Source organism: Aethalodelphis obliquidens, unplaced genomic scaffold, assembly GCF_003676395.1.
Source record: "Aethalodelphis obliquidens isolate GAN/ISIS:26980383/991018 unplaced genomic scaffold, ASM367639v1 scaffold5, whole genome shotgun sequence".
In the NCBI taxonomy this organism is placed as follows: Eukaryota; Metazoa; Chordata; class Mammalia; order Artiodactyla; family Delphinidae; genus Aethalodelphis; species Aethalodelphis obliquidens.
The window spans coordinates 35,212,728-35,238,344 of record NW_020837949.1 but is presented as its reverse complement, the minus strand read 5'-3'; the positions used below and the strand labels follow the sequence as shown (position 1 = coordinate 35,238,344).

Genomic DNA, 25,617 nt, shown 5'->3' with positions numbered 1-25,617 from the left:
GTGCCACCAGGGAAGCCCACAATTAATTTTTATTCATCATGGGAATTACCAATCCATACATCAGTGAATTTAAATTTACTGATTTTTTTTAACTGAAATGAAATCTAGATGCTGTTTAGGGTAAGAGACATTAATCTTTTCTACCCTAACACTGATCATGTTTGTTAAGATTTAGACCTGGGATGGTAAAATGTTTTCCAGTTGTACTATGGCAAATTGCCCAAACGATTATTGTAAATGCAAGCACCGTAAAGTGTATTGCCAAGGACACTAGTTGGTTAGATCCCATAAAAGAGACAATTAGTCTTGAGATGAAAATGGTAGCGATGAGGTGACAGTTATTAAAAAAGCAGAACACGCAATGTAGTGGCTTAAATGTAAGTTGTGGATAATGCTGATAGTTTAATGTGTTTGGAGTTTATAATATGTAAAACAATGTTTCATATAAAAAGATCAAAACTGCTTATATTCCGGTCTTCTTTTTTCCTCATTTGCTACATAAGTAAAGGCACTTGCAAGATTACACTTACTTTCTTTCCAAATCATCATTACAATGGTTTGCTTGATTTATTATACATATACAGTGTTAATTTATGAAAAATGTTTTCTTCTTACAGGTATCAATTTACATAAACTTATCCAGTATCTACAGTACTTATAGTCTATTGTCAGGATAATCAAAAAAATTTGAAATAAAATAATAATAGATAGAATTTTTCAGTGCTTTTTAAGATAACTCAAATGTGGAATTTCTTCTTTGATTAGATTACCTGTAACACAACTGCACCTTCACCAAGACAAAATTGCAACTCAGTCGTTCAGTTGCAAAGATGAATCTAAAAGATTGGATATAGGGATTTGGGCATCCAGAGAAAGCAGAAAGGGACCCTAAAAGACTTTAGAGTCAAAGACAAACTGCTGATGACATATTTTCATCTGTACCTTTGCTACCCTGCCCCTTTCTCTCAGAGACCCTGTGGGTAGTGATGGGTCCTGTGGGAAATAAGCCCAAGAATGTACAGGCGACCTAAAGAGCATGAGAACCTAATGTAAACAGAAGGGGAGATCCATCACTTGAACTTACTTAGAATATTTGCACTGGTTGCTTTGCTCTGCATGGAACTCGCTTCCCCCAGATTTCTTCATGACTGACTTTCTTCAAGTCTCTGATCAATTGTCATCTTCTCAATGAAGTAGTCTTTATTCCTTATTCTTTTTATGCTGCTCTGTTTTGTATATTCTCAATTGCATATGTCATCTTCTAAAATAACTTACTTATTCTTTATGTTTATTACTTATTAGTTTTCCTTCCATTAGAATGTAAGCTACATGAGGACAGGGATTGTCATTTCTTTCATGATGTATCTCTAGTACTGAGAACAGTACCTGACACATAGTATGTGTTCAACAAAGATTTGTTGAATGTATGAAGATCCTGTATTCATTTCTTCTAGTCATCAATCTTTTTTTTTTACTCTCTTTTAATACACAAGCTGAAAAGCATAGTTAGAACTTTGATACTAATATTTTGATTCTTTTTTTTCATGTGAACCAAGATTCATACCCTCTTAATCTTGAGGTCATTGGTACTATAGAAAAAAATATACTAGTGTAATTTCCATGTATCCATCCAAGAAGATAAAGACTGAGATGCCTGGACTAATCTTTTTCACTAAATTAAAACGTAAACCTTAGATTTTGAAGGAAGAATTTGGGTGAGAAAGAATTATAGAAATAAATTTCCCCCAAGTGTCACCAGAGTAGTAAAATAAATCACCCATGAAATAGTATAGAAATACCTAAAAATTAGTGCCATAATATATATGTGTGTTTATTTATGTTAAAGATGACCTATAGCAGAATTCAGTTAATATTGATAATGAGAAAAGGATAAAACCTATGTTTTAAACATTCTAACATACAGAAACAGTAAGTAAAAAACAGTTATGAACATAGAAAATCAATATCCCTTCTTATGGACAGTGACCTAGTTCATACTTTTCACTCTATTCTGCATATGCTTACTGGATTGATATAACTAAAATAATACTTTATCCTTGAGCATAGGAACTAAAGTTCAAAATCCTTGGTCTAGCAAGACTGTGCAATTCTTTTTCAACCTTTTTCTTCAAGTTTGGCTCCCACAATTCTTTCCATTCCAGGCAGTCAAATTGACAACAAAATCTCCGACTTATCTTTTTTGCTGCCGTGTCCACAAGTATTTTTTATTCTATGTAAACAGTCTCCTAACTCTTCTCCACCTACCCAAGTTTTACCATTTCCAGATCAAGTTCAGTTCCTCTGTGATGCTGTTTCTGATCAGGTCCGCCTGCAGTAAATCATTTCTCTAAAGCCTGTTGCCCTGCATCTCCTATGCTCTCCTCTAAGTCTGTGTCATTCCATTTATGTTGATAAGTAACTTCTCATGTGCATAAATGTTATCCATTTATCAAATTAATTCTTGAAAATAGAAGCTAACTAGAAGAATCCTACATAAATTAAGGACTCTGTAATTTCTTTATGGTTAATTGGCTGATTGGGGCACTATGGTTCAAAGCCACAGGGAATTAGAGACCTTAAATCACAAAAAGAGCTTTTCCTCTTATATATTTCCTGGTCTTGATCAAATAAATCCCTTTTGCCTAAATTTCTTCTTATGTAAATAGGACTGGCCTCTTGACTACAATGTATAAAAGTGATCTAGTAGGAGGTAATTTTATATCACTTAAGAAATAATGATAGAGACATTTAAAGTATGTATTCCTTAAGTTTATATAATTAGAAATTTCTAAACCAAAGAACGAGCTAACTTGTTAAAGTAGTAAAATATCATAAATTTAAAGTTGTCAATGGGCTACAATCCATGCACAAGATGAGAGTCCCACCTGGTTTTGTAGACAAGTTCTAATAAATGTTACAGATGCTCAGATAAAAATTAAAAGAGTGAAAGCAAACTGGTCCAAAATTACCATAAGTGGTCAAGGAATTCCCCAGGAATTGAAGAATAACACAGAAAAAAAAAGACTCTTATAATCACACCAACATAATTTTGAGGGTTTTCAAAAAAATTAATTGCCTCAATTAGTCACAGACAGGAGTATTCTGTTGTACTAATAAGAATACCCCTCCAGGATGCTCAGTCAATAGCTAAGCTTTCCCCAGAAATTGTTTAACTCAGTCTCAAAAATGCCATTTTCAGTAGGAACCCATCCATATTTGTATACTAAAAGTTAATTGGACAACAACAAACGTAAATGATAAAACTTTAATTTTCAGCAAGTTTCATTAAAACACTTCTTCTGAGAAAGTGAAACATAACTATTTACAAATGCTATGCATTACCTACCTCAATAATACATTTATCCTTTGGGTGGAAACTTCAGGTTTTATACAATAAAGCTCTTTAGGGTATTAGGAAAATTATAGTAAAACTCTTAATGAAAACTATGAGATGATAGTTGAGGGTAGTGATGTAAGAGTTAATTGATGTGTCATTATAGACGGGGTATATTATTATTTTGCCATATAAAATATGTAATTATTTATGCTAATTTCCTAAAAACATATATTTGTTTCCCAATTCTTATATCATAAAAAGAAAAATATAATTTTAAAATTTAAAGCATTATAATATAATAACAGTACTATTTCCATCTGAGTTTGTTAATATTTTCACAAAACATTTTAATTGTAGTTTATATTCTGCAAAAATCAGCAGTTAGTTACAAACTAGAAAGTCACCATTGCTTATGGTTTTCAAAGGTAAAAGCTTTTGCCTATAAGAATCAATGTAACTGGACTCCTCTTATATAGTTTTAAAACATTTATATACAAGCATATGGGAAGTCTTCATATTATTTCTATAAATTTCTTTAAATCTAAAATTATATTAAAGTAATTTTTTGAAAAAGTACTCAATAGGGAGTTCCCTGCAGTGGCTAGGACTCTGCGCTCCCAATGCAGGAGACCCAGGTTCAATCCCTGGTCAGGGAGCTAGATTCCACATGCCACAACTAAGAACCAGCACAGCTAAATAAAGAAATATTTTTTTAAAAAAGTACTCAACAGAATGTAGCAGATTCATCATACTACCTTTTTGTAGATTTTAAGGTTAAACATTTACATGCACTGCATTTTTTCTCTTTAATTGTTTTTGTTTTTATGGTTTCATATAAGCAAAGGCCAAGAATCTGCAATCTCAAGACAGAGGGGACGTGGTTTAGGTGTTTAGGTTTAGGTACAGGGGAGGAATCTGGTAGAGGCAAAAGGCCCAGTCAAAGGAAGTCATTAAGGTAAAGAAAAGCAGACAGAACAACAGCCAGACCCAGAATCCACAGGTGTCAGAATCAGTGAGTGCCACAAGCAGCGGCAGCAGAACTAACATGAGTACTGGCCCTGGTCCTGGCCCTGGCAAAGAGAAAGAATGAATGACTCAATTCTGATCAGTGGACATTCAATATCTGCCTTTGGTCTTTTATTATTCAGCCTGTTGGATTTTTCTCTTGTCCCACTAGTCTGGATTGTGATATGCAGGAAGCCAAAAGCTGACCAATGAGTATTTCTTTTATTTGGGATGTTAAGATTACTTGATATTACAGAATAGTAACATTGTACTGACTCAATGAATCAGCTCATTAGAAGACAGGAAAGAAGGAAAGACTAAATAAAGTGTCAACTATATTAACTTATTTCTCAATTTGATCTTTCTTTGATACCCTGGTAACTGCAAGTAAATTTAGACTACTACAAGATGTTAATATGGTTAATATGTTCAATTCTATATTTAATTTTGAGTCAATTTAGACAACAAATATGTGGTTACTGAAGAAATAAATTTCCCTCTTAGCTGTTGTTTTTATAATGTGTATGTTTTTTGTATACTCTGTTCTTTATTTTTAAAATAATGTGTTTTTTAAATTAATTTATTTAATTAATTTATTTATTTTTGGCTGCGTTGGGTCTTCCTTGCTACGTGCGGGCTTTCTCTAGTTGCAGCGAGCGGGGGCTACTCTTCGTTGCGGTGCATGGACTTCTTATTGTGGTGGCTTCTCTTGTTGCAGGACATGGGCTCTAGGCACGCGGGCTTCAGTAGTTGTGGCATGCGGGCTCAGTAGTTGTGGCTCGAGGGCTCTGGAACGCAGGCTCAGTAGTTGTGGCACAAGGGCTCAGTTGCTCTGTGGCATGTGGGATCTTCCTGGACCAGGGCTCGAACCCATGTCCCCTGCATTGGCAGGTGGATTCTTAACCACTGCGCCAGCAGGGAAGCCCCAGAAACAATGTTTATTTTTATTCAAATGAACAATCATTACTTATGTGGCAATGGAATCGAATATGAGTGTAGAATTAATAGGAGTTGGCAAAAGAGAAATCAGTTCTTATGTTGACGTTTCTTATTTGCATGACTGGAATGATGATTATGACTTTAAACAAAGTACAGGATAGAGGAAGAAGGATTAGGATTGAAAGGGAAATCTAACTTTGGTTTGGGACGTAAGGGAATTAATTTGCCACATGGATATCCAGATGGAGATGACCAGTAGGACCCTGATTTTTAAAGATTGTGAAAACAATAAAAGCACTCATCATTAAAATTATAAAAAGCATAATTCATTCTTTAAGTATTCAGAATGAATACCTTAGGATTTTACCAGGCTCTACGGTTATCAGGTTTAATCAATATTTTTTCAGAGCTTTTCCACACAAAACCCTTTGTTAGTCACAGTGGGGAATAATGCTTAAACTAATATACCACTGCTGACCTCAAGGATCTTGCAATCCATTTGAGAGGATGGCACACACATAAAAGTTTTTAAAAGTGCAGGAAAAGGCCACCATTTGAAAGGCCACCATTGGAAGAATTCTGGCTAAACAGATATAGAGGGACATATGACAAAAGTTCTCTTCTTCCAAATAAAAATATCTGATAAACAGTAAGTTTCACTGAATGTTAATTTCTTTGCTTATAAATTGCATCAGATGCAAACATGGCAAACAGCAACCCTTTCATTTAAGGAAAGTTGTTTTATTTTGCATCATAGGAGTAGCTACTCCATGGGAAAATATTCCCAGAAACGCTGGTAATTTTAAGGCAGTATAGTGAAGCTATGAAAGGGCAAAAGCAAGTTCCATAACATGGATAAATCGACAGTAGGAGTAGCCCTGGTGAACTACACGAGTTTTATGAGATTTGTAAACAAGTGCCTTGAATGTTCACATAATTGCCATTGTCTAAAGCTTAACTTGGTTTGCCAAAGGTAACTTTGAATGAGGTATTACTAATACAAACAATATAAAATACTAGAAAATTATGAACTATCTTTGTGAAAAGTGAAAAGCTCATATATACATATGCATGTGTGCTTTCCACACAAAAAAGCAGTGCATCAAGGATAACTTGAATGGAGGTGGGCAATATTACTTATACTGCTCCCTATGTTCAATTTACTAAATAAATTATCAGCTCGATTGACTGTACCAGTCCTCTGTACATATTCATTGCTTCAAACAATGCCTTTTAGTTAAAATTGTACACACACATAGACACATACACACAGAATCAATAATTTTAACATATATTCAAATGACTTCTGCTTGTGAGCACAGTATTAATCTTAAGGTACACTTACAACAGTTTAAATTTCAGCTGGTCAGTGTTACATTTGGTTTTTACAAATCTATTCAAAATTTCTTTTCAATGTACTTACAGAATTGTATTATTGAATGAAATTGTATTAAAAATGAGCTTTCTAAAAACGGGTGTAGCCATTATTCAAAATTATTCATTATTTGTCTAAGAGAGTTTCAACAATTCTAATGCCCCTATCTTTTTAGGTAGGATTGAGAAATAAATGACATGATCTTCTGAAGTACTTTTAATTTTGTGATTTAGTGAAATAAAGCCTCTTTCCCTTCTCTGACTCTCACAGGAGTCCAATACTCAGGATTCAGAGCTAAAGAGGGCAGGACTGGGAAAGCTTCTTAGCTAGCCTATTAACCTATCCAGCTGCCCTGATACCTTGGTTGCGGCAGTGCACAGTCCTTGTAACAGTGCTATCATTCACTGGTTGGTGATGATTTTTTTCTTCCCTGACTTTTGCATTGAAATACTACAAACTAGTTTATTAGTTTGATTATTAGGAACTCAGGGGGGAAATCTAATGTTGTTGAGCTTATTTGACATGGAAAATAGAAATTAAATACTTTAATTTTAAAGTATAAGTATAGGAACTCGAACATTTAATTCAGTTGAGAATCGAAGTAAACAAATGACAAGATTAAAGGTATATAACAACATGAATGGCTACATGAAAAACATAGAATTTCCTGATCGAATACTTTACTAAAGAACACAGTCTTCCCAGGAGATGTTTAAAAAGAGAATATTATAAGCATTTGGCTTGGTAGTTTTCAGAATAATTCTGCCTGAAAGCAAAGGATAGAATTAGATGGTCTCTTCTACAATACAATTCAAGGAAGACTCTTCAGAAATCAAGTGCTGTATTAGCATTGGAAAAAAATGATTATAACTTTATTTACACTAAGCACAGTAGTCTTATACACTTACTCAAGATTATATGTGAAGATCATATTTTCTTCTGCTTGTGCCTGAATGTGATTTTAAAATTCGGTGAGATTTTTCCATTGGCAAATACTCAAGAGATTTAAGTTGTAACAATATATTATTATAAAATTATTTATAAACATTAATCCTCAGAAGGAGATATTAGTAAAATGTGAAAATACTCAGCTTTATATCATATGTGGCTTATGAAGCTGAAAGTTACCTGAGCAGTTCTATGTAATTTGTAATTGTGTGAATACATCCACAGTAATTTTTAAGAATGAAAATCAGCTTAGGGTTTTTATCACAGCTTTAGAGTCAATAGGTTAGCTTTGTATCATGGTTTAATTCTGTAAAACAAGCAGAGTACCATCAGTGTTAAATGGGTGTAAAATCTGTTTCACATAATTAGGAAAAGCATCTACAATTTGGCATGCTTTACAGATTTAAATTTGGGGGATATTTTGATCTTTTTTACTACTGCAAACTTCAAAAGGGGTGAATGAAATTCAAATCTACAACCACACCCAGGACAATCATTGTCTTATGATATTAGAATCCCATTTGTAGTTGTGACTTGAATAACACTGATGTACAGCACAGACAGACCATTTTCAGAATAACTAGAGGGGGAGGGAACAGTAAAATTTCCTAAAGCAGGTTTGTTTAATGTACAATTGGTCTCTGTCACTAAACAATGCTGTATAACTGTCCAATTTAGCAATCTATTTCTATTTGTCATAAAATCTCTAAACAGCAGGATAGTATGACTGAGGTTATAAACTGAGGTTAAAAACCAGTTATTATTTATATAATAGATAATAACACTACCATGCCAGTTACCCAAGTAAAGCTATTAGGGAAGCAGAATAAAAACCAGAAGAGATTTGAGAGTTATGCCCTGAGGAGCTTTTTCTTTTTATATAGTGGTGGTGGGGTACAGAAAATGCTTCAAAAGCAGAGAAATGACCAAAATTCAATGGTGTATAATAGATCTTCTTAGAGGAAATAATTATATCAAATCCAGTTTCATTAACTGAGTTATTTGTAATGAGGTAGATGGACCTAGAGTCTGTCATACAGAGTGAAGTAAGTCAGAAAGAGAAAAACAAATGCCATATGCTAACACACATATATGGAATCTAAAAAATCAGTACTGATGAACCTAGGGGCAGGGCAGGAATAAAGACACAAACGTAGAGAACAGACTTGAGGACACAGAAGGGGAAGGGGAAGCTGAGACGAAGTAAGAGTGTAGCATTGACATATATGCACTACCAAATGTAAATGGATGGCTAGTGGGAAGTTGCTGCATAGCACAGGGAGATCAGCTCAATGCTTTGTGACGACCTAGAGGGGTGGGGTATGGAGGGTGGGAGGGAGGCTCAAGACGGAGGGGATATGGGGATATATGTATACTTATAGCTGATTTACTTTGTTATACAGCAGCAACTAACACAACATTGTACAGCAATTATACTCCAATAGAGATATAGTAAAAAAATTCAATTTCTATTCATATGTATACAGGGATGATAAGGTGAAACTGTGTATAGCTAACTCAGTTTTTTACTCCAAAAGAACCATCTTAAGAAGAACTACCTTAAGAAAAAACATGTTGTACTTCATTAAAAAAATACCTAAAAAATCCAGTCGATGTTCCAAAATTTTTTTGTAACCCAGAAGTTGCTGGAATTTAGGAATCATTTTTCCCCATAGTAGCAATGCCATAAAATATTAGCTTCCCTGGTTAGTGCCCAAAAGCTTATTGAACCCATAATTTTGAAACTATGTATTTGTACTAACCTGGATCCAGGCAGCAGGAATGATACTGAGGGGAAAAATCATCTCTCCATTAATCTTGGGCATAAGACTAGCCATGTACAAGATTTTAAAATATGGAATTTATCACCAATGCCATTTTGAGTATCTACTAAGTGTCAGCAACTGGGATAGATGTTTATATATGTTAGCTAATGTATTTGTCATAGCAACTCTTCCAAGTGGAGATTATTATCCCTATTTTATAACTGAATAAAATGGATACAAAGCGTAATTTATCCAAGTTCATACAGCTACTAATTAGTTAGAATGAAAGCCCAAATCTGCCCTACTTTAAAGCCCATGCTGTTTCCAATATGCCTTGTTTTTGGAATCCTCCTTCCCTCCCAAGTACACACACACACTCCAGACCCCCAGGGTCCTCCTGCTTCTGTGGATCTCCTACCAAAACTCTGTATTCAAATCTGCCTTGTACACCATAGTGCTCCCTGCTCTAAAATTATCCATTTCCACTGTCTCAATCCAAACTCAAAGCCCATTTGTGCAGCTGACTTTAATTGGGTGTAAGATAGTGATAGTCCCTGCCAGCCTAGAGGTCTGCATTTAAGGAAAGGAATTTCTATGTGTGTGTGTATTATATAAATATGTGCTTACACATATAAACACACACACACACACACTTATGTATGTATGATCTTTTAAGTCTGACAATGCAGTAGACAATCAGGCCTACTTCAGGTGACTGCCCCTGAGGTAACTTCTCTTATACTATTCCTGTTGGGGTGCTGGGGTAAAACCTTGGAACAAGGACAAGAGTCACAGTGAGCAGAATTGGAAGAAGGTGAAAAACTGAAGTGTCCCACTTCACAGTCATCTTTTGCCTGGAGCATTATTGGCTCAGAGTTCTTGGTCCCTGCTCCATTTTTACAGGCTGCAGATGGGCTTCAGGTGGGAAGTTAGGCTCGTAGAGATCCCAGAGGATCCATGTGAGGCCTGGCATCCGTAGTGATTCCCTTCCGCTAGGGCTTGAGAGAAACCCTGAGTGGTGAGACCCTCTTCTTCCTCTTCTCTCAGAAAAGATTCAGAACTACTCTAGGGAAAGTCTAGGCTTATAGGGGTATGGATTTCCCACAAGACCAGGAAGCCACAAAGCCCTGGTAGATCTCCAAGGAAACTCTAAACTAGCTGGTTCCTTGCTGTCAACCATCTGGCAGCTTCCAAACAGTCCTCCTGATGGGTCCTGTGCAGCTGTGTTCTGGGTTTCCATATGGCCCTGCCAGAGGTCCCTCCCTTAAACAGACCCGGCTTCCACAATTAGCGTGCGCTCAGAACAGGTTAGTTATGGAATACATTAAGTCCTAAAGGCCTCATGGGGCTATTGACACTTTGCACTACTTCCAGGACCCCAGGTTATACTGTAAGTGAAAATTAAGGAAGTCTCACAATCCTAAATCTCTGATTGGAACATGCAACAGGACCATATCTTAGGCACCATTTTCCAGTGCTTTTCTTGGCTTCATTTTAATGATTTTCCCACCCTGAAAGAAAAACTCTCTCTAATCTTAAAGTCATGCTTTAGAAAGTATCTCTCTCTTTCCCATTCTTGAATGTACCTGGTTCTGTTCCTCAAGGACAAAAATTGAAGACTGGTCAGTTTTTTTCCTTTGGCATTGAAATCTTTCGGGCATTTATTTGCATTCACTTGGCCAAGTTATAAATACCATCCAACACCTATATCATGCCATTTCATTACTTAAAATAATAAATTGGTTTCACTTAACAAAATACAAAACCATATGAAGTCAGTCTGTGTACCCAATGGTTAGGAACATTTAGCAGCTGTTGGGAGGAAAAAAGAGATGCTGAAAAGGTCAGTCCGCTGTCCAGAACACAAGATCAGTTATAGATCACAGATCCAAGAACACCTGAAATGTAATGTAAATAGTTCTTTTTCATCCATGGCTTCCCTGGTATACCCAGAGAATCTGAGCTTTGTTTTGGTGTTCTTCCCCCCTCACCCCAACTGCTCTCTGCCCCTGTGAGGCCTGTTCCCTTGGGGCCTCTGGTCTTCACGGGGTCATGTTTCCAGCCATATGCCTAACAACACAGTACCTGACACACAGGCCCTTAATAAACACCTGTGGAATGAATTTTGAAACCTGAACAAGGAAGACTATGATGTCAGGAGAAAAAACACAAGTCCAAGAACCAAGAAATTAGTTAGGTGAACACAATTTGGTAATAATGACGGCAATTATATTTGGGTTTTAATGACTACTTTATATGTGCCCAACACTTTACTAGAAGTTTTTAAAATATAATCTCATTTTATTTTAGCTTAATCATCACAACATTAGGCAGGCACTATTACCCCTATTTACAGATGAATAAACTGAGGCTGTGAGACGTAAAGTAATATGTCCATGGCCACATAGTTAAATGTATATTACCTGGGATTAATATGTGTGTCTGTTCAATGCCATAATCAATGCCTTTTTTAACCCTTTTGATCTGGTCCTCCATTTTTTCATCTATTAAACATGGAAATTTTAATAGTCATTAAGATCTCTTCCAACTTTAAGATGTTCTAGATATCAGGTGACTACATCTCAAGAAAATTTAGAATTCAATGAGTTTCCCTTGTTGATTAAAAGCCTGCAAAAGACAAAGAAATGGCTCTCTAAAGGTAAAAATTTAGAACCCATGAGAGGAAAGAGAAAAGGAACTTTTGGGCAGTTTGGGCTTTTCTAGGGTTTTTCAGATCCACCTAAAGCTAGAGTTAGCCTTGTCTTTTTGCAGGATTTATTATTTACTGATAACTTACTATGTTCCAGACACTATGCCAAAACTTTATATGTATTATTTTATGGAAATCTCTAACAATGTCTATGAGATAGTACTATTGTTATTCACAATTAACAGAAGGGGTACCAAGTTTAACTTGCATAAAGTCACACAGCTAGCATGTGGTGCATCTTGGACTCAAACCCAGACATGTTTAATTCTGAAGCCCCAAATTTTAACTTTGAAGTTATACTACTTATGCATGCTATTTTTAGTTTATTTATCTATGTACATTTAATATTATTTATATCAATGTCATTTAATTCTTTTGGTCTTTTTTTTTTTTTTTTTCCGGTACGCAGGCCTCTCACTGCTGTGGCCTCTCCCGTCGCGGAGCACAGGCTCCAGACGCGCAGGCTCAGCGGCCATGGCTCACGGGCCCAGCCGCTCCGCGGCATGTGGGATTCCCCCCGGACCGGGGCACGAACCCGTGTCCCCTGCATCGGCAGGCGGACTCCCAACCACCGCGCCACCAGGGAAGCCCCTGGTCGTTTATTTTGAAATAATGGCCCTGAGATGTAGATCAGAAATCTGCTTAGTTTGTTTGCTAACACATACACCAGTGCCACATATGTGGTGACACTTACCAAGTATTTCATGATGCATGACTTTCAGTGCAATTAAATACCTTTGGGTCACTCTCAGTCATATGCCTATGCGTTACAAACTGTTTCCCTCTCCCTCTAGATATTTCTTTCTGTCTAAAGTGGATAGATTAACAAGAATCAAAGAAAAGAGACAACCGCATCGATGTGGAGGTTTGCAAACTCTGACCTGAAAAAAATCTCCATAGAGAAAACATAACAGAAATCCTACCTCACTCAGTGTGTTCCCACAGTTCATTCTGTACTTATTAGAAGGGATTATTGACACTTCTAGAAGATACAATCTCTGAGACCCTGATAGCAAATTAACTTTGGTATCAAGAGGAATTCAAGTTAGTTGTTACTCTCTACATTAAGACAGACTTATTTTCAGTTTAACTCTGACTTTTGTTACACACTACTATTAATCTACTTGCATGTGTGAAGTAAAAATTCACATACATTTCTCTTCTGCATTTACCTTCTCAAAGAAGTGACCTCCAAATTAAGTTACATAGGAAGTGTGGAAATGCTCAAAACAGACCCATTTAGATTCTGTAACTTTTGATGGGAGGAAGATATTTTAGAAGCTATAACTTTTTTGATCAAATAAGTATTAGTCCATTTTTGCTTTAGCCAAGTACACATTTTGTAAAAGAACACTAATAAGGTGTGCTGTTTTTCCCTAACCAAATTCTTCACAATGAAATCCAACTGCAATATTCATTTAGAAATTTGATAATGCTCTCTTGTGTGAGTTTTAGGAATATTTGAAACCCCATTGCATATAAATTATATCATGGAAAAGCTGTATAAATATTCTATTAAGGCACATGCTGTTCTAAGGATCTGTCAGGATTTCCTTTATACACTCCATTTTGAGTGGTATATAAATCAGATGTAAAAATTCACGTTGGACTGAAATTCAGCACAAAAGGCCTCCTCCAGAGGCAAATGCTTGTTTTCAAAATGTGGTTTGAATTATGTTGGTCATTTTTAAGTTATAGAAGTGCAGAAAATGTATTTGTGGTTTTGAAGGAGAGAGATTTTTTCCATTTTTATAACTCATTAGGAAACTTTACAGGCCTTTAGACCATTTTGTGGTTTAGATCTTCTCAAGTTTTTCCCCAAAGCAATATTAAAACTTGAATGGTGTCCGCCATGAATCCAATGGTTACTGTTCTGAATACAAATGTGGGTATTGATATATATCCAGTTATACATATCTTAGACTAGGAGAAGTTTCAAGAATATCATGACTGGGATAGATTAGGCCTAGCAGTTATCCTTTTTTGTTCTTGCTATCAAGTCAAGTTTGCTCTATCAAAGGAATCCTTTATCTTTACCATAGTTCAGCATGTAATGCTTGTAATTTTAAAGCTGCATTTCTTAACTTGCAGAAAAATCCAGAGTTAAACGCTGCTTCTTTTATGAGGTCTTTGACAATAAGGCTATGACTTTTTTAAGTTTCACTTTTCTCTAATACATAGGGCAACTTGCAGCATGTATATTAGATATTCACAGATGATGATCTTATTTGTAAAGTATTTAATATGTGTATGTTTATGTATATAAATAGTTTATTAAATAGTGTTGAACTTATTTTATCTATATAGCTAACATGTTGCTGAATAATTTCATAAACTAATAAACTATTACTTTAGCACATAGAGATTATGATTATATTATCTCTCAATAGCATCAGTTAAAACCTGAGAAACTTTTGTTTGGACTAAGAAATGTAGCATATCTCACAAAGTCAGATAAACCAATCTTTCAAATGACTTTAAAGGATAATGAAAACAGAAATATTTTATATGATTGAATTGCTTCACCTACATTATATTTAGTTCATTAATGCATTAGAATAACACATTTAGTAGTTATTATTTATTGCTGTATAAGAGATCAAGGCATTAAAGCATAAGAGGTTAGAACCTTCCCAATGTAATTCTTTATGTTTTTATTTAATTCCACTTAGAATCTGGGTGTCTTGATTCTTAATACAGTTCCCTTTTCATCATCTTACACGATTTCTGGTGCAGTTACTAGAATCCTTGGGTCCAGTGACAGTTATGGTGGACCATCCAGAGGATAATCAAACATTTGCCTGTGGCTGGTAGAGCATGTGGATTCGGAGGAACAGGAGACATCCGTCTCCTCTTGGATATTTTATCTACTCGCCTACTGTCATGGAAATTAGCCAACTCTACAAGAGATAGAATTGAAGACTCAGTTTTCTTTATTTTTTACATTAACAAGAGAGCAAGGTTACTAATGAGGGGTCATATCCCAAATCTCTAATCTATAAAGCTAATATCCTTATTCCTATTTGGGTCATTTTTTTATTCTGCTCCATTTACTTTTACTAAATTATACTACTTTGTGTTCTATAATGTTACATTTGGTTATAATTATAAACTTTTATGTGTAATTCATCCATCACTCATATACTTCTGTCTTTCTCTTAGCTTATCATTAAAGTCATAGCTCTTCCAATTTAACTTAATATGTATCACTCCAAACATCCCTGTATGACTCAATCAGTCGTTAAAAAGTTCGTTACAGCTTTGGGGGGAAGTCTGTGAATTTCTGAGCACTAGATACATACTGAAGTACAGTTTTATGTTAATCAGAAATGTTTTGAAGTACGGCAAAAGTATTTAAAAACCACTGAAAATAAATATACATTAAATGACAAAATAAATAGTTTTATATGTTAAGAATCTAGATTCTGTGGTTTGAATTTAAGCAATTTATAACTTGCTAGGTAGGCAACATACACATTGCAGTCCCCCTGCCATCTGTTACATTATACCCATATTTTCCTTACATTTGGAGGATAGATAACACAGTGCTTTTATTTGAATAGCACTGACCTTATTAAAGCCTAGCACCATTGTTTTATACATAACAAAAATATATTTTTAAACAGAATGGCTATTTCTTACAACCAGTGAAATAAAGAATGACCTTAAATAACCTTAAGATTATAAAAAAGTAAGGAATGTAAGATATATCCTCACCTTGATTTTACCTTTAAGCAGCCTTTTATTTGTCTGTTAGGAACTTCTTCCTGTAGTTTTCCAGGCTCCAGCTCTTGTTCTTTCTTTTGACAAACCAGTATATAATTTGTGCCATTATTATTTGACCAAAATGTACCAACAGAAGTTTCATAACGTATACAAAACTCAACTTTACTGCCATCTTTTTGATAAGGAGGCACCAATAAAATTTTAAAGGAGAATCGGTCAGTTTCACCATCACATGAATTTGGGACATATTCTGCTAATATGTCATAATATGTCTGCCAGTCATCTAAGGACATTCTCACATATACTAACTTCTCAAAAGAAATATTCAAAACTCGAATAATGCCCTTCATACTTGTAGATCCATGAAGATACTCAGTTGATTCCAGTATTGCTTTCTGTACTTGAAGTTGTTGCATAAGGTCTTCTTTTGAAGAAGGCAAGTCAAATAGTGGAGATAAAACATATTCTTCTGTGTGGAAAATGTCCTTCATTAAGTCAAAATCAGTTGAACCACTCGGAAATTCCCAGGAATCAAATTCTTTAACAGACACAAGATTGAACCCAAAGTTGTCAGCAAATGAAACTCTTCTTGCACCTGAAGGTGGATTGTCCAGGTAACTGTCTTCAGATGAATCAGAACCTCGTCTGCTAGGTTGAGGGGAGAAACCAGGTCTGAAGGTAGCTTTAACTTCTTCATCTTCAGAAAGAGAATCAGGTACATTAGGAACTTCTAAAAAGTTATCTTTGCTAATCTGACTAGGTTCTTCAGAAGGCTCCATTGGGCTCTCTGATATCAAATAAGGGAGAACTGTACGACTAGTAGAGGCTGATACTTGAGACACTGAGGCTTAAAATAAGTATAAGGTTACAGTTGACATTGCAGAAAGGAGTCAGCTCTATAAATAGGTCTGATGGCGTGTAAACTATGCTCGCTTGCCTCCAAAGGCCTTTAATATGATAGCATCCATGTTACTCTCACCAGCATGTTTCAGGTTTAACTCTCAGTTTTTAAAGTTGCATATGTTTATGAGTTCCAAAGAGACATCTTAAATCATTTTCTGCTGTGTTCAACAATCTGAAACTTTAGAATAAAAATATTATTTTAACCAGTTGATATTAAAAATGAAAACTTGAACCATTTATTTTAAAAGACAATAAAATTAATATCACAATACTAAATATGTAGTTTGAGCTAAATTCATCCATTGGAGCAGGCAAGGGAACACAGGAGAGAATGAGAACATTTATAGAACTGGAAAGATCCAGTGTCTAATAATAATGATAGCTACCATTTATCATGGACTTATATATAATGTGAACTCTAAAGGGTTAAATAGAGGTACTGGGAGTTCTGAGGAAATAAACATGATTTAGGTGGAGAAGGTATCATTTGAAATAAACCGTGAAGGGTAGGTAGAATATATACATCCAGGGTTGGAATGAGGTGGATTTTCCAGGTGGAAGAAATAGCATAAGCCAAGGCCTAGAACAAATAATTAGTCAAATCTGTTCTTTTAAACATTATTGTTTCTTTCAATTAAGCCATGGAAAAATACAAACAAGTAATGTTTAATTAACTTGAAAATATAAGTGGGCAATGGTAAACCCGGCCCAGGAGTAAAATATTTATGTAGAATAAAATGTTCTTCTTTGGCAAATTGCCATTTTATGCCCACAGAGCAGAAGTTAATACCATGACATGTTGGGGTTCTATGTGAGTTTTAAAGTGTGAGCAGCCTGTTTAGACTCTCATATTTTTTTGTATTAATGTAAAACCCACTTTGGAATTGGCAATTGGGAAAAACCTTAAAAGATTTAAACATACATATGCTTTGACCCAGAAAATGCTATGAATTTACCCTATCAGTAGGGATAAGTATGCAAAGATAAATGTAGATGTATGTTCATAATAGGATTGGATTATTTTTAAAATTCTAGAAACTATCTAAATTATCCATCAACAGGGAAATGAACAAATAATGTTACACCCATTCAGTAGAATGTTTTATAGTCATTACAAAGGATAAGGTACCACTTTATGTGTTGATATGGAAAGGCAACCAAAATAAATGGCTAAGTGAAGAAAGGAAAGTGTGAACAAATACGTGCATAGAAAATTTCTGGAAAGACACAAAAGAAACTATTAGCAGTGGTTATCTCTAACCACAGAGGGTGAAGCTTCTAAGGGAAAAGGACTCATTCATTTCAGTTTATGGTCTCTGTGCTGTTTGAAATATTAGCCATGAGAAAGGTTTTCTTTCAATATATCTTCAACTCAAATTAATAAGTGTGAGGTGATTATTTTTTTTAAAAAAGAGACCTCAATAGCATAATTTCTTTAAAATTACTGCTTTATAAATACATTATAACTTACTGAATAGTTTGAATTGCATACATTAGTGGATCAAGAAATTATTTTTGAAATTAAAAATAAATAGTGTCTAGGATAAGGGAATAAAATTATTTAGGCTTTACCACATAGCTAGAATGGGTGATGACCACATGGATTGTTCAAGAATGGAAAATGGCTGTGGAAATGACTGTCCCTTGCAAATGTAATGCCCGTGAGCCATGAGTAGCCATATTCCAAGGTACCTAAAATATGTCATTAGCTAGTCAAGGAAATTCATAACAAAGTACTCCATAGAATTTGTAACTAATCCATACAGTCATATAAACAATAGAATAATGAAAATTTGCAGATAGAATAATGTACTAAAGTAGTACATCCAGGGATTATAAGCAGAGACATGGAGATAAAGACCCCTGGGTTTGTACACTGGCTGTGACACTTACTAGCTGGGTGACCTTCAAATGTTGCTCAAATTTTCTTACCCTAAGTTTCCCTGATGGCTAAAATGCAATGTTAACAATTAAATGAGATGCTTGCTAAAATGTTTAGCACAAAACTTATAGTAATAGAAGCAATCATTATTTTTATTTCTATGTACGTTTGTGAAAGGTTGATTTTAAGATACACCGGTAGATCAGATAGATAGATAGATAGACGGACAGACATAGAGAATCTACCTATACAATATTAAGTAATGGTTTATAATTTGCGTCATTTTTGTCTTTTTTTAAAGGCTATAGTATATAACATTTAGCTTTACAAGACATAAAATAGCTCTACATTAGAAAATGGTCCTGTATTTGAGCTTAACTTTCCTGTTCTTAATTTCTCTTCCCACAGAGCAATACTCCCTTGATTTGTAATAATAACTGCCTATCTTTTGGAGTGTATAACCTTTGCGTAATTGTAGACGGTTGACATGTTCCCCCTTAGTCACCACTTAGCTAAAGCAGAGTGATTTCATCTTTTCAGTCTCTTCTCACATGTCAGTCCTTTGGCACTTCTTATCGTTTTGTTACTCCTCTGTGAACTCCTTCCAGCTTGCCTATATTATTCTGTTAATGAGCTGCCCCCAGATGAATGCAGTAGCATAGATCGAGTGTCTCTGGGGCATGTAAAGAAACTCTGCCAATTTCAGCCTTGTGACTTGGTGTTTGTATCAGTTAAAATTCACATCTCCTTGCTTTTTTTCCATATCATAGATCAAACCAACATCTCATTTTCTCATACTCACTACTACCTCAGTTTTAACGTGACTTTTACCACACTCTTCCTCAATACCTTAGGTACACCGGTTTTATCAGAGTTATGACTTTTTAAAAAATTTATTTATTTGTTCATTTACCAAACGGCAGCTCAAGTTTCCACACATTCCACTTCCTTTGTATTAATCAAACATTCTCAACGTTACCTTTAACATAAAAGGCTCTTTCAGTAAGGATCCCTGTAAACAGGAAGTAGATGTCATGCTCAAAATAAGATAATTCCAGGAGGGCTTATTTACAAGGGTCTATTTATAACGTGTAAATGCAGAAAAGCCACAAGGGTTAGTGCAGTAAACTGGGGCCAATCGCATCAGAGCTGTTACATTCCTCAAGGGAAGAGGAAAGGGGACAATCATCAAAACTTGAAAGCACAGAGTGCCATAAACTATATACCGGCCTGAAGGGGATCAGTGATCTTTGGTCAAGGGACACAGCCAGCTGAAGATGACCTTGCCAGGAGTGATCCATGGACAAAAATACACTGAATTCACTCTTCTTTCCTACACTATCTTGCCTGGGCTACCCATTGGCCAGAGGCTATGGGTTCTATTACAGTTCATTCAGGTCAGTCTCCCAGAGCAGAGAGCAGGGTGGAAAAGGGTGAAAAAAGTGGTGAGTGGGTTTGGAAGAGCAAACAAAAGATACTGGAGATTAAGATTTTGTATTTACTTATCTTTATCTGCTTATGCGTTATATTTAAGCATATGTATGTGTTACTCTTTCTTCATACATGTTCCATCTCAATGCCAACTGAGTTTCTATTACCTGATCTTTTATTATCCTAGCAAAAAATGTTCAAATATCTAAGATCTTTAAGCTCTGATCCAGCCACATAAGAAATACTGAGCTTATCCATGGATGACTAAGAAAGAAATGATCTTTTTGAGATTAATTATAACGTTGCATTTGTTTCCCTTGTTAGCATGTCTTTGTCTGCAACCTAAACTCAAGAAAATTTTGTCAAAAGAGAACCTGGAACAGTGATTCTTAACAAGAGATACATAGTAAAAATCACTGAGTGAGATGTTCAGACTCCACAGGCTCAGGTGCACTATCAGGTCTACTGAATGTGAGCTTCCAGGTTGATGATGCCCCGCAAGTGATTCTGGTATACAGACTGGTTACAAGGCATGATCCCCATAGGGTCCAGGACTTAGGTTCTAGTTAGAAAGAGATGTAGCTATCATACCTCAAGTACCACATGCTTTTTTTTATACAGAGGCTATAAAATACTTTTACCAAAAAAATGACATAAAAATTTAGTTGAGTTTCAGAGTATCAGAACTTTAAGGCATTTAGCAATCATCTAGTCTAGTCCCTTCATTTTCACATAAGGAAACTGAAATCCAGAGCAATGAAGGACCCCATCATTTGATAACAGAGCTGGGACTTGAACTCAGCTCTCTCTTGCTTTCAGTCCTGTATTCTCCACATTATACCATCCATACACCAATTCATAATTAACAAATTAATCATTCTTTGAAAAATAGTCATTAAAATTTGTTTTGTTCTAGATCTAGTTTATTTTTTTAATCAATTAACTTTTGTGAACTTTCTTTTTTCCATTTGTTGAAATATCTCCAGAGGTGTCCAGATAGTTTTTATTTGTGGCAGAGTCTCTCAACCTTTTTTAACCTATGCTCCTTTGGTAAATATAATATCTTACACTGTTTTCTCTTGCTCCCTCAGAGACTTTGCTGTACTCCTATTTGGTAATTACTGGTCTCAGTTATAAAAATGAATTATATGATCTCTTTAGAACTAATATTGATATTTATTATTTTAAAGGACTGTTAAAGGGTCCTACTTCAAACATAGCTTGAGACGCAGATTTGTTCATCAGATCCCAGTCACTGGAAAAAAAAATCCTTTGAAAATGTACACATCTACCAATAAAGCATACCCAGATAAGTCAGCAGAAAATGAAAACTTTGCCATATGCAGGTAAATGTTTAAAGGGATGTGTCATTTATTCCGTGGAGAGGTGAATAATTCAGTATAGGTAATTGATCATGTTACAACAGAAGGCTTTGCCACCAAAGGCAGCATCTAGATTCTTTAGCTTAATTTATAAAAGAAAAACTAGTAACATACTCAAGCACCAAGTGCTTATTTTATATGTATTGTATAATATGCTTTAATCTCCTTTGATCAAAATAAAGGCATGTAAGCATAGAGTAGTTATAGAAATCTAGAGTTTTAAGGACAGTTAGCAAGCAAGCATCAGGGCTACCCCCTTCATTTTACATATAAGAAAATTGAAATCTAAGTGGTCAACTGGATCCTTACCTTGGGTTGTGGGTGATTTCAGCATTAACCTTAGAAGGAAATCATATTGTAAACTTCTGAAAGACAGATACCATCTGATAATATCTTAGTAAATTGCTGATTGACCCATAAAAAGCATGCTCATAGTGTATGTGTTTTGATATTAAAAAGTACAGCTAGGCACACTGCACTAGGAGTAAGTAGGCCTGAATTCTGGAGTCACGTTTATCACTAGGAAATTGTATAACATTGGAAATTATTTACCTGCTTTGTATAAATACCCAGATATTTATTTAAGATCTCCTTAAAACTTGGGAATCTGCAAACCCTTGAGCCTTTTATTTTGCAAGTTGCCATTTGTATGTGAAACAAACATACACTGACTTCCTTCTCTGTGCCACATACTGTGCTAGAACCTAAGGCTACAAAGTTAAATATAAAATATGCAATCTTTTCTCAATAGCCTAGCATCTGGTGGAGAGATAGGCAACAATAGGTCCCCTTCATCATAATATAGCTCACTTTCTTGCCCTAACATCCTTAGTCATTGATTGGAAAATTTGGGGAACTTGGCTTACAATATTCTTCTCTTTATTGTGTTAGAAGTATATTGTGTTAGAATTGGACTCTTGTCTCGTAGACAGGTTTTTAAATTCTTTCATCTGCAGCCAGGACTGATCTATCCCTTTTTTAAAAGAAGTTCAGACTCCACATCCTACAAAATACTGATTCTTGTGGCTGCTATTTACTTTGTTAATTTTATTGACTATTTTTTCAGAGACTCTAGTGTTAGAATGTTAACCAAACCTGCTCTGCTCAATTTTCGCCCCACATTTTTCCTGTAGGTGAGGGAATCAGCTAAGAAATACTTAGGAGTCCACCTGAGAGCGCAATATCCCTTGGTATGATATAGATAGCCCTAGCCTAGAATTGCTGCTTTACACAATTAAGAAAAGCAAATTCAAGGGTTTTTCCCCCTAATTATATTAATATGAATTATCAAAAAATTATTTTAAATATTAACCTAATACTTAAAGTTATAAATTCTAGTAGTTAAATTTTATTTATTTATTTTTTTTTAACATCTTTATTGGGGTATAATTGCTTTACAATGGTGTGTTAGTTTCTGCTTTATAACAAAGTGAATCAGTTATACTTATACATATGTTCCCATATCTCTTCCCTCTTGCGTCTCCCTCCCTCCCACCCTCCCTAGTAGTAGTTAAATTTTAGATAATGTTTATCTAGATTCACTCTGACACATTTGTCGTATTTTTCAGACACAAATGTTTATTTCATTGAACATATTTAATGGTGGAAGTTTAATAAACTGGTTAAGAGTAAGTTTTGGAGTCAAACAAACCTGGTTCAAATGCCTGCTGTTTTTCTTATAAGCTTTTTGCTTTGGGGCAGGATGTTCAACTACTCTGTGCCTCATTTTTCATTCTGTGAATGGAGCACAATAATGCTTAAGTCATTGGGTTGTTGTAAAGATTAAACTAGGACTTGTGTATAAGCAGTTGTCAACAGTGACAAGTCTATATAAACAATAAAAATTGTGTATATCATTATTGTTATTCTTGCTGATGCTAATATTGCAATATTGTTGATCATATTAACATACCTCCATTCTTGAGAGATAATACAACTGTGGGATTTGAGAACACAGTGTATGGAGATGCACTGCATATGTTCAAATCCTGCTTCTATATATTAGCTGAGTGACTTTAGGTAATTATTTACCTTTGTGTGCTTTTATTTCTGCATCTGTGCAATAAGTAATACTAGTAGTTCCTACCTCCAAGAGTGGTTACAAGGATCAAATAGTTAATGAATGGAAAGCTTATGAAGCAATAAAAAATATACAATTATGGTGGTTAAAATTTACAAGGAAAAAGATCACTTGAAATCTCATCATCTAAATTATGTGACATGATATAAGTGTTAGCTAACGCTATGGTGGTAATCATATTGCAAAATATAAATTTATCAAATCAACATGTACACCTTAAACTTGAACAATGTTATATGTCAGTTATATCTCACTAAATTTTTAAAAATCCAATCATCTAGTATAGTCATTGTGTATTTTTCTTACATTTTTATTCATGACAGTTTCATAAGAAAAATTATCCATTTTGTGTACCACTGTATTTCCTTATATCCCATATTATGTAAAATGGATGAGTGGGTGTATGCATGGATGGATAGAAAGACAGATGGATAGCTGGATGGATGGGTGGATGAGTGGTAGGCAGAATGAATGACTTCAACATAAGCCATCATCTTCCTGGAATTCAAGTATACCTTTTATTACTATTTCTGTACTTCTGCAATATAGTAAAAATCAATGTTTATAATGTAAGATCCTGAAGTAACTCCTAAATTATTAAAAATAATTATTCATATGTGGAATATGTGGCAGTTCTCCATCTGCCAAAATAATTTGTTAAGCAGAGTACTCTATTCTGTGTTCAGGCTGGATACTTCCCATAGTAAACAGAATGTAAATACCAATGCATGCGGTTGGTGACGTTTTATTATGTGCACATCCAGATAAAAGCAGAAGAAAGAATTGCATTAGTTGTTTCAGATTCATTTTCTGCTACATTATTTTAGAGGTATATATTTTCTTTCCACTGTGTCACCATAGGTTCAAACCACTAGAAGACTTTTGCCTTCTTCTCCACTTCATACTAGTCCTTCCTTGTAGTCATTGAATTCAATAAATTGTTTAAGATAGAATGGAACAACATAGGGCATGGAAGGAAATTAAGAGTTTCTGGATTTTACTATGGGAGCCTACAGAAGTAAGCCTGTAGGTAACTACAGTTTTTTCCAATCTACTTACAGGGTAGTATTGTAATATATGTGACTTACATTTTTATGTCTTATGTCATTTGAGTTGGTTAATATAGGCAAAAATTCAGCATTAACTGTGGATTTCTCTCAAAATTTCAAAGACAGGTAAATGCTTTATTCAATGCTTGGCGCAATTTTGGGTGATGATAAATACTTAATGCTTCCACAACAACTTAAAGAATCTCAAACTGAATTTACCATGCAGGGTAGGATGCCTAATAGTGTTTAATATTATAACAAAGCCAGCAACATTGTCAGTGTTTGTGCCAACTATACATTATTTTAGTTAACCAGGCCAGGACCTGTGATATATGTGTACAGGACACTGCCAGATATGTGGGTAGAAAACAAAGGGTCTGAAAAGTCTCTAAAATTATATTTTAAATTTATTCATGTCTACATTTTACTGTGCTGACCATACACAATTTTTATTCCAGGTCCTGAGCCAAAAAATTTAAGAATTATTGATATCTGCAAATAATTGTTTGACAACCAGGAGGAGCTGGTCCTATGAATTAAAAATAGAATATGTGCCAGTCTCTGCCTTTCATGCACCTAAAGTTCAGCCCAAACTGAATCAGTATCCATTATAAATATCTCTTTGCTATGTAGTGTGAAAAATACACGATGGTGTTTATATCAACACATATACACATTATGCATATCTAATCTGACTATTTAGGTGAGCGATAAATAGAACTTGCTTAATTTTTCATAAGGCAGTCCTGGTACAGTGAATAGATATAGTTAGCAACATTCTAAATTTTCCCATGGCAAAACATCTTTGACCAATAGAGCAGTCAACTGTCACTAGATTATTTTAGGTTTTTGTTAAGAACATTAAAAAAATCTAGGCATAATTTAATGTATTGCTTAACTCAGTAGTTTAATATATATATTTTAAATTATGTAACTAAAAGTTGTCAAACATATAAGGAAGTGAGAAATATATTTTCTTTTAAGTGGAATCAGCTTGATAGTTTAAATGATTTGCTCACTGATGAACAGTGTTTGGCAAATTGTTTGGTATGACCCACTTGGGAGGTTGTGTTTGTTCATTGTA

General features: G+C 34.8%; 1 protein-coding gene and 1 long non-coding RNA gene across 2 annotated transcripts in view; one reads left to right on the top strand and one right to left on the bottom strand.

The window, feature by feature from the left end:
* PPP1R3A (protein phosphatase 1 regulatory subunit 3A) overlaps positions 1 to 16,648 on the bottom strand; it is a 36,721-nt gene extending 20,073 nt beyond the window's left edge. Inside the window, exon 1 of the mRNA XM_027102141.1 lies at positions 15,798 to 16,648. Within this exon, the coding sequence (XP_026957942.1) occupies positions 15,798 to 16,585 (788 nt within the window). The 5' untranslated portion in view covers positions 16,586 to 16,648. The remainder of the gene's footprint in view (positions 1 to 15,797) is intronic.
* LOC113618199 (uncharacterized) overlaps positions 1 to 25,617 on the top strand; it is a 64,346-nt gene that overhangs the window by 6,761 nt on the left and 31,968 nt on the right. The window lies entirely within an intron of this gene.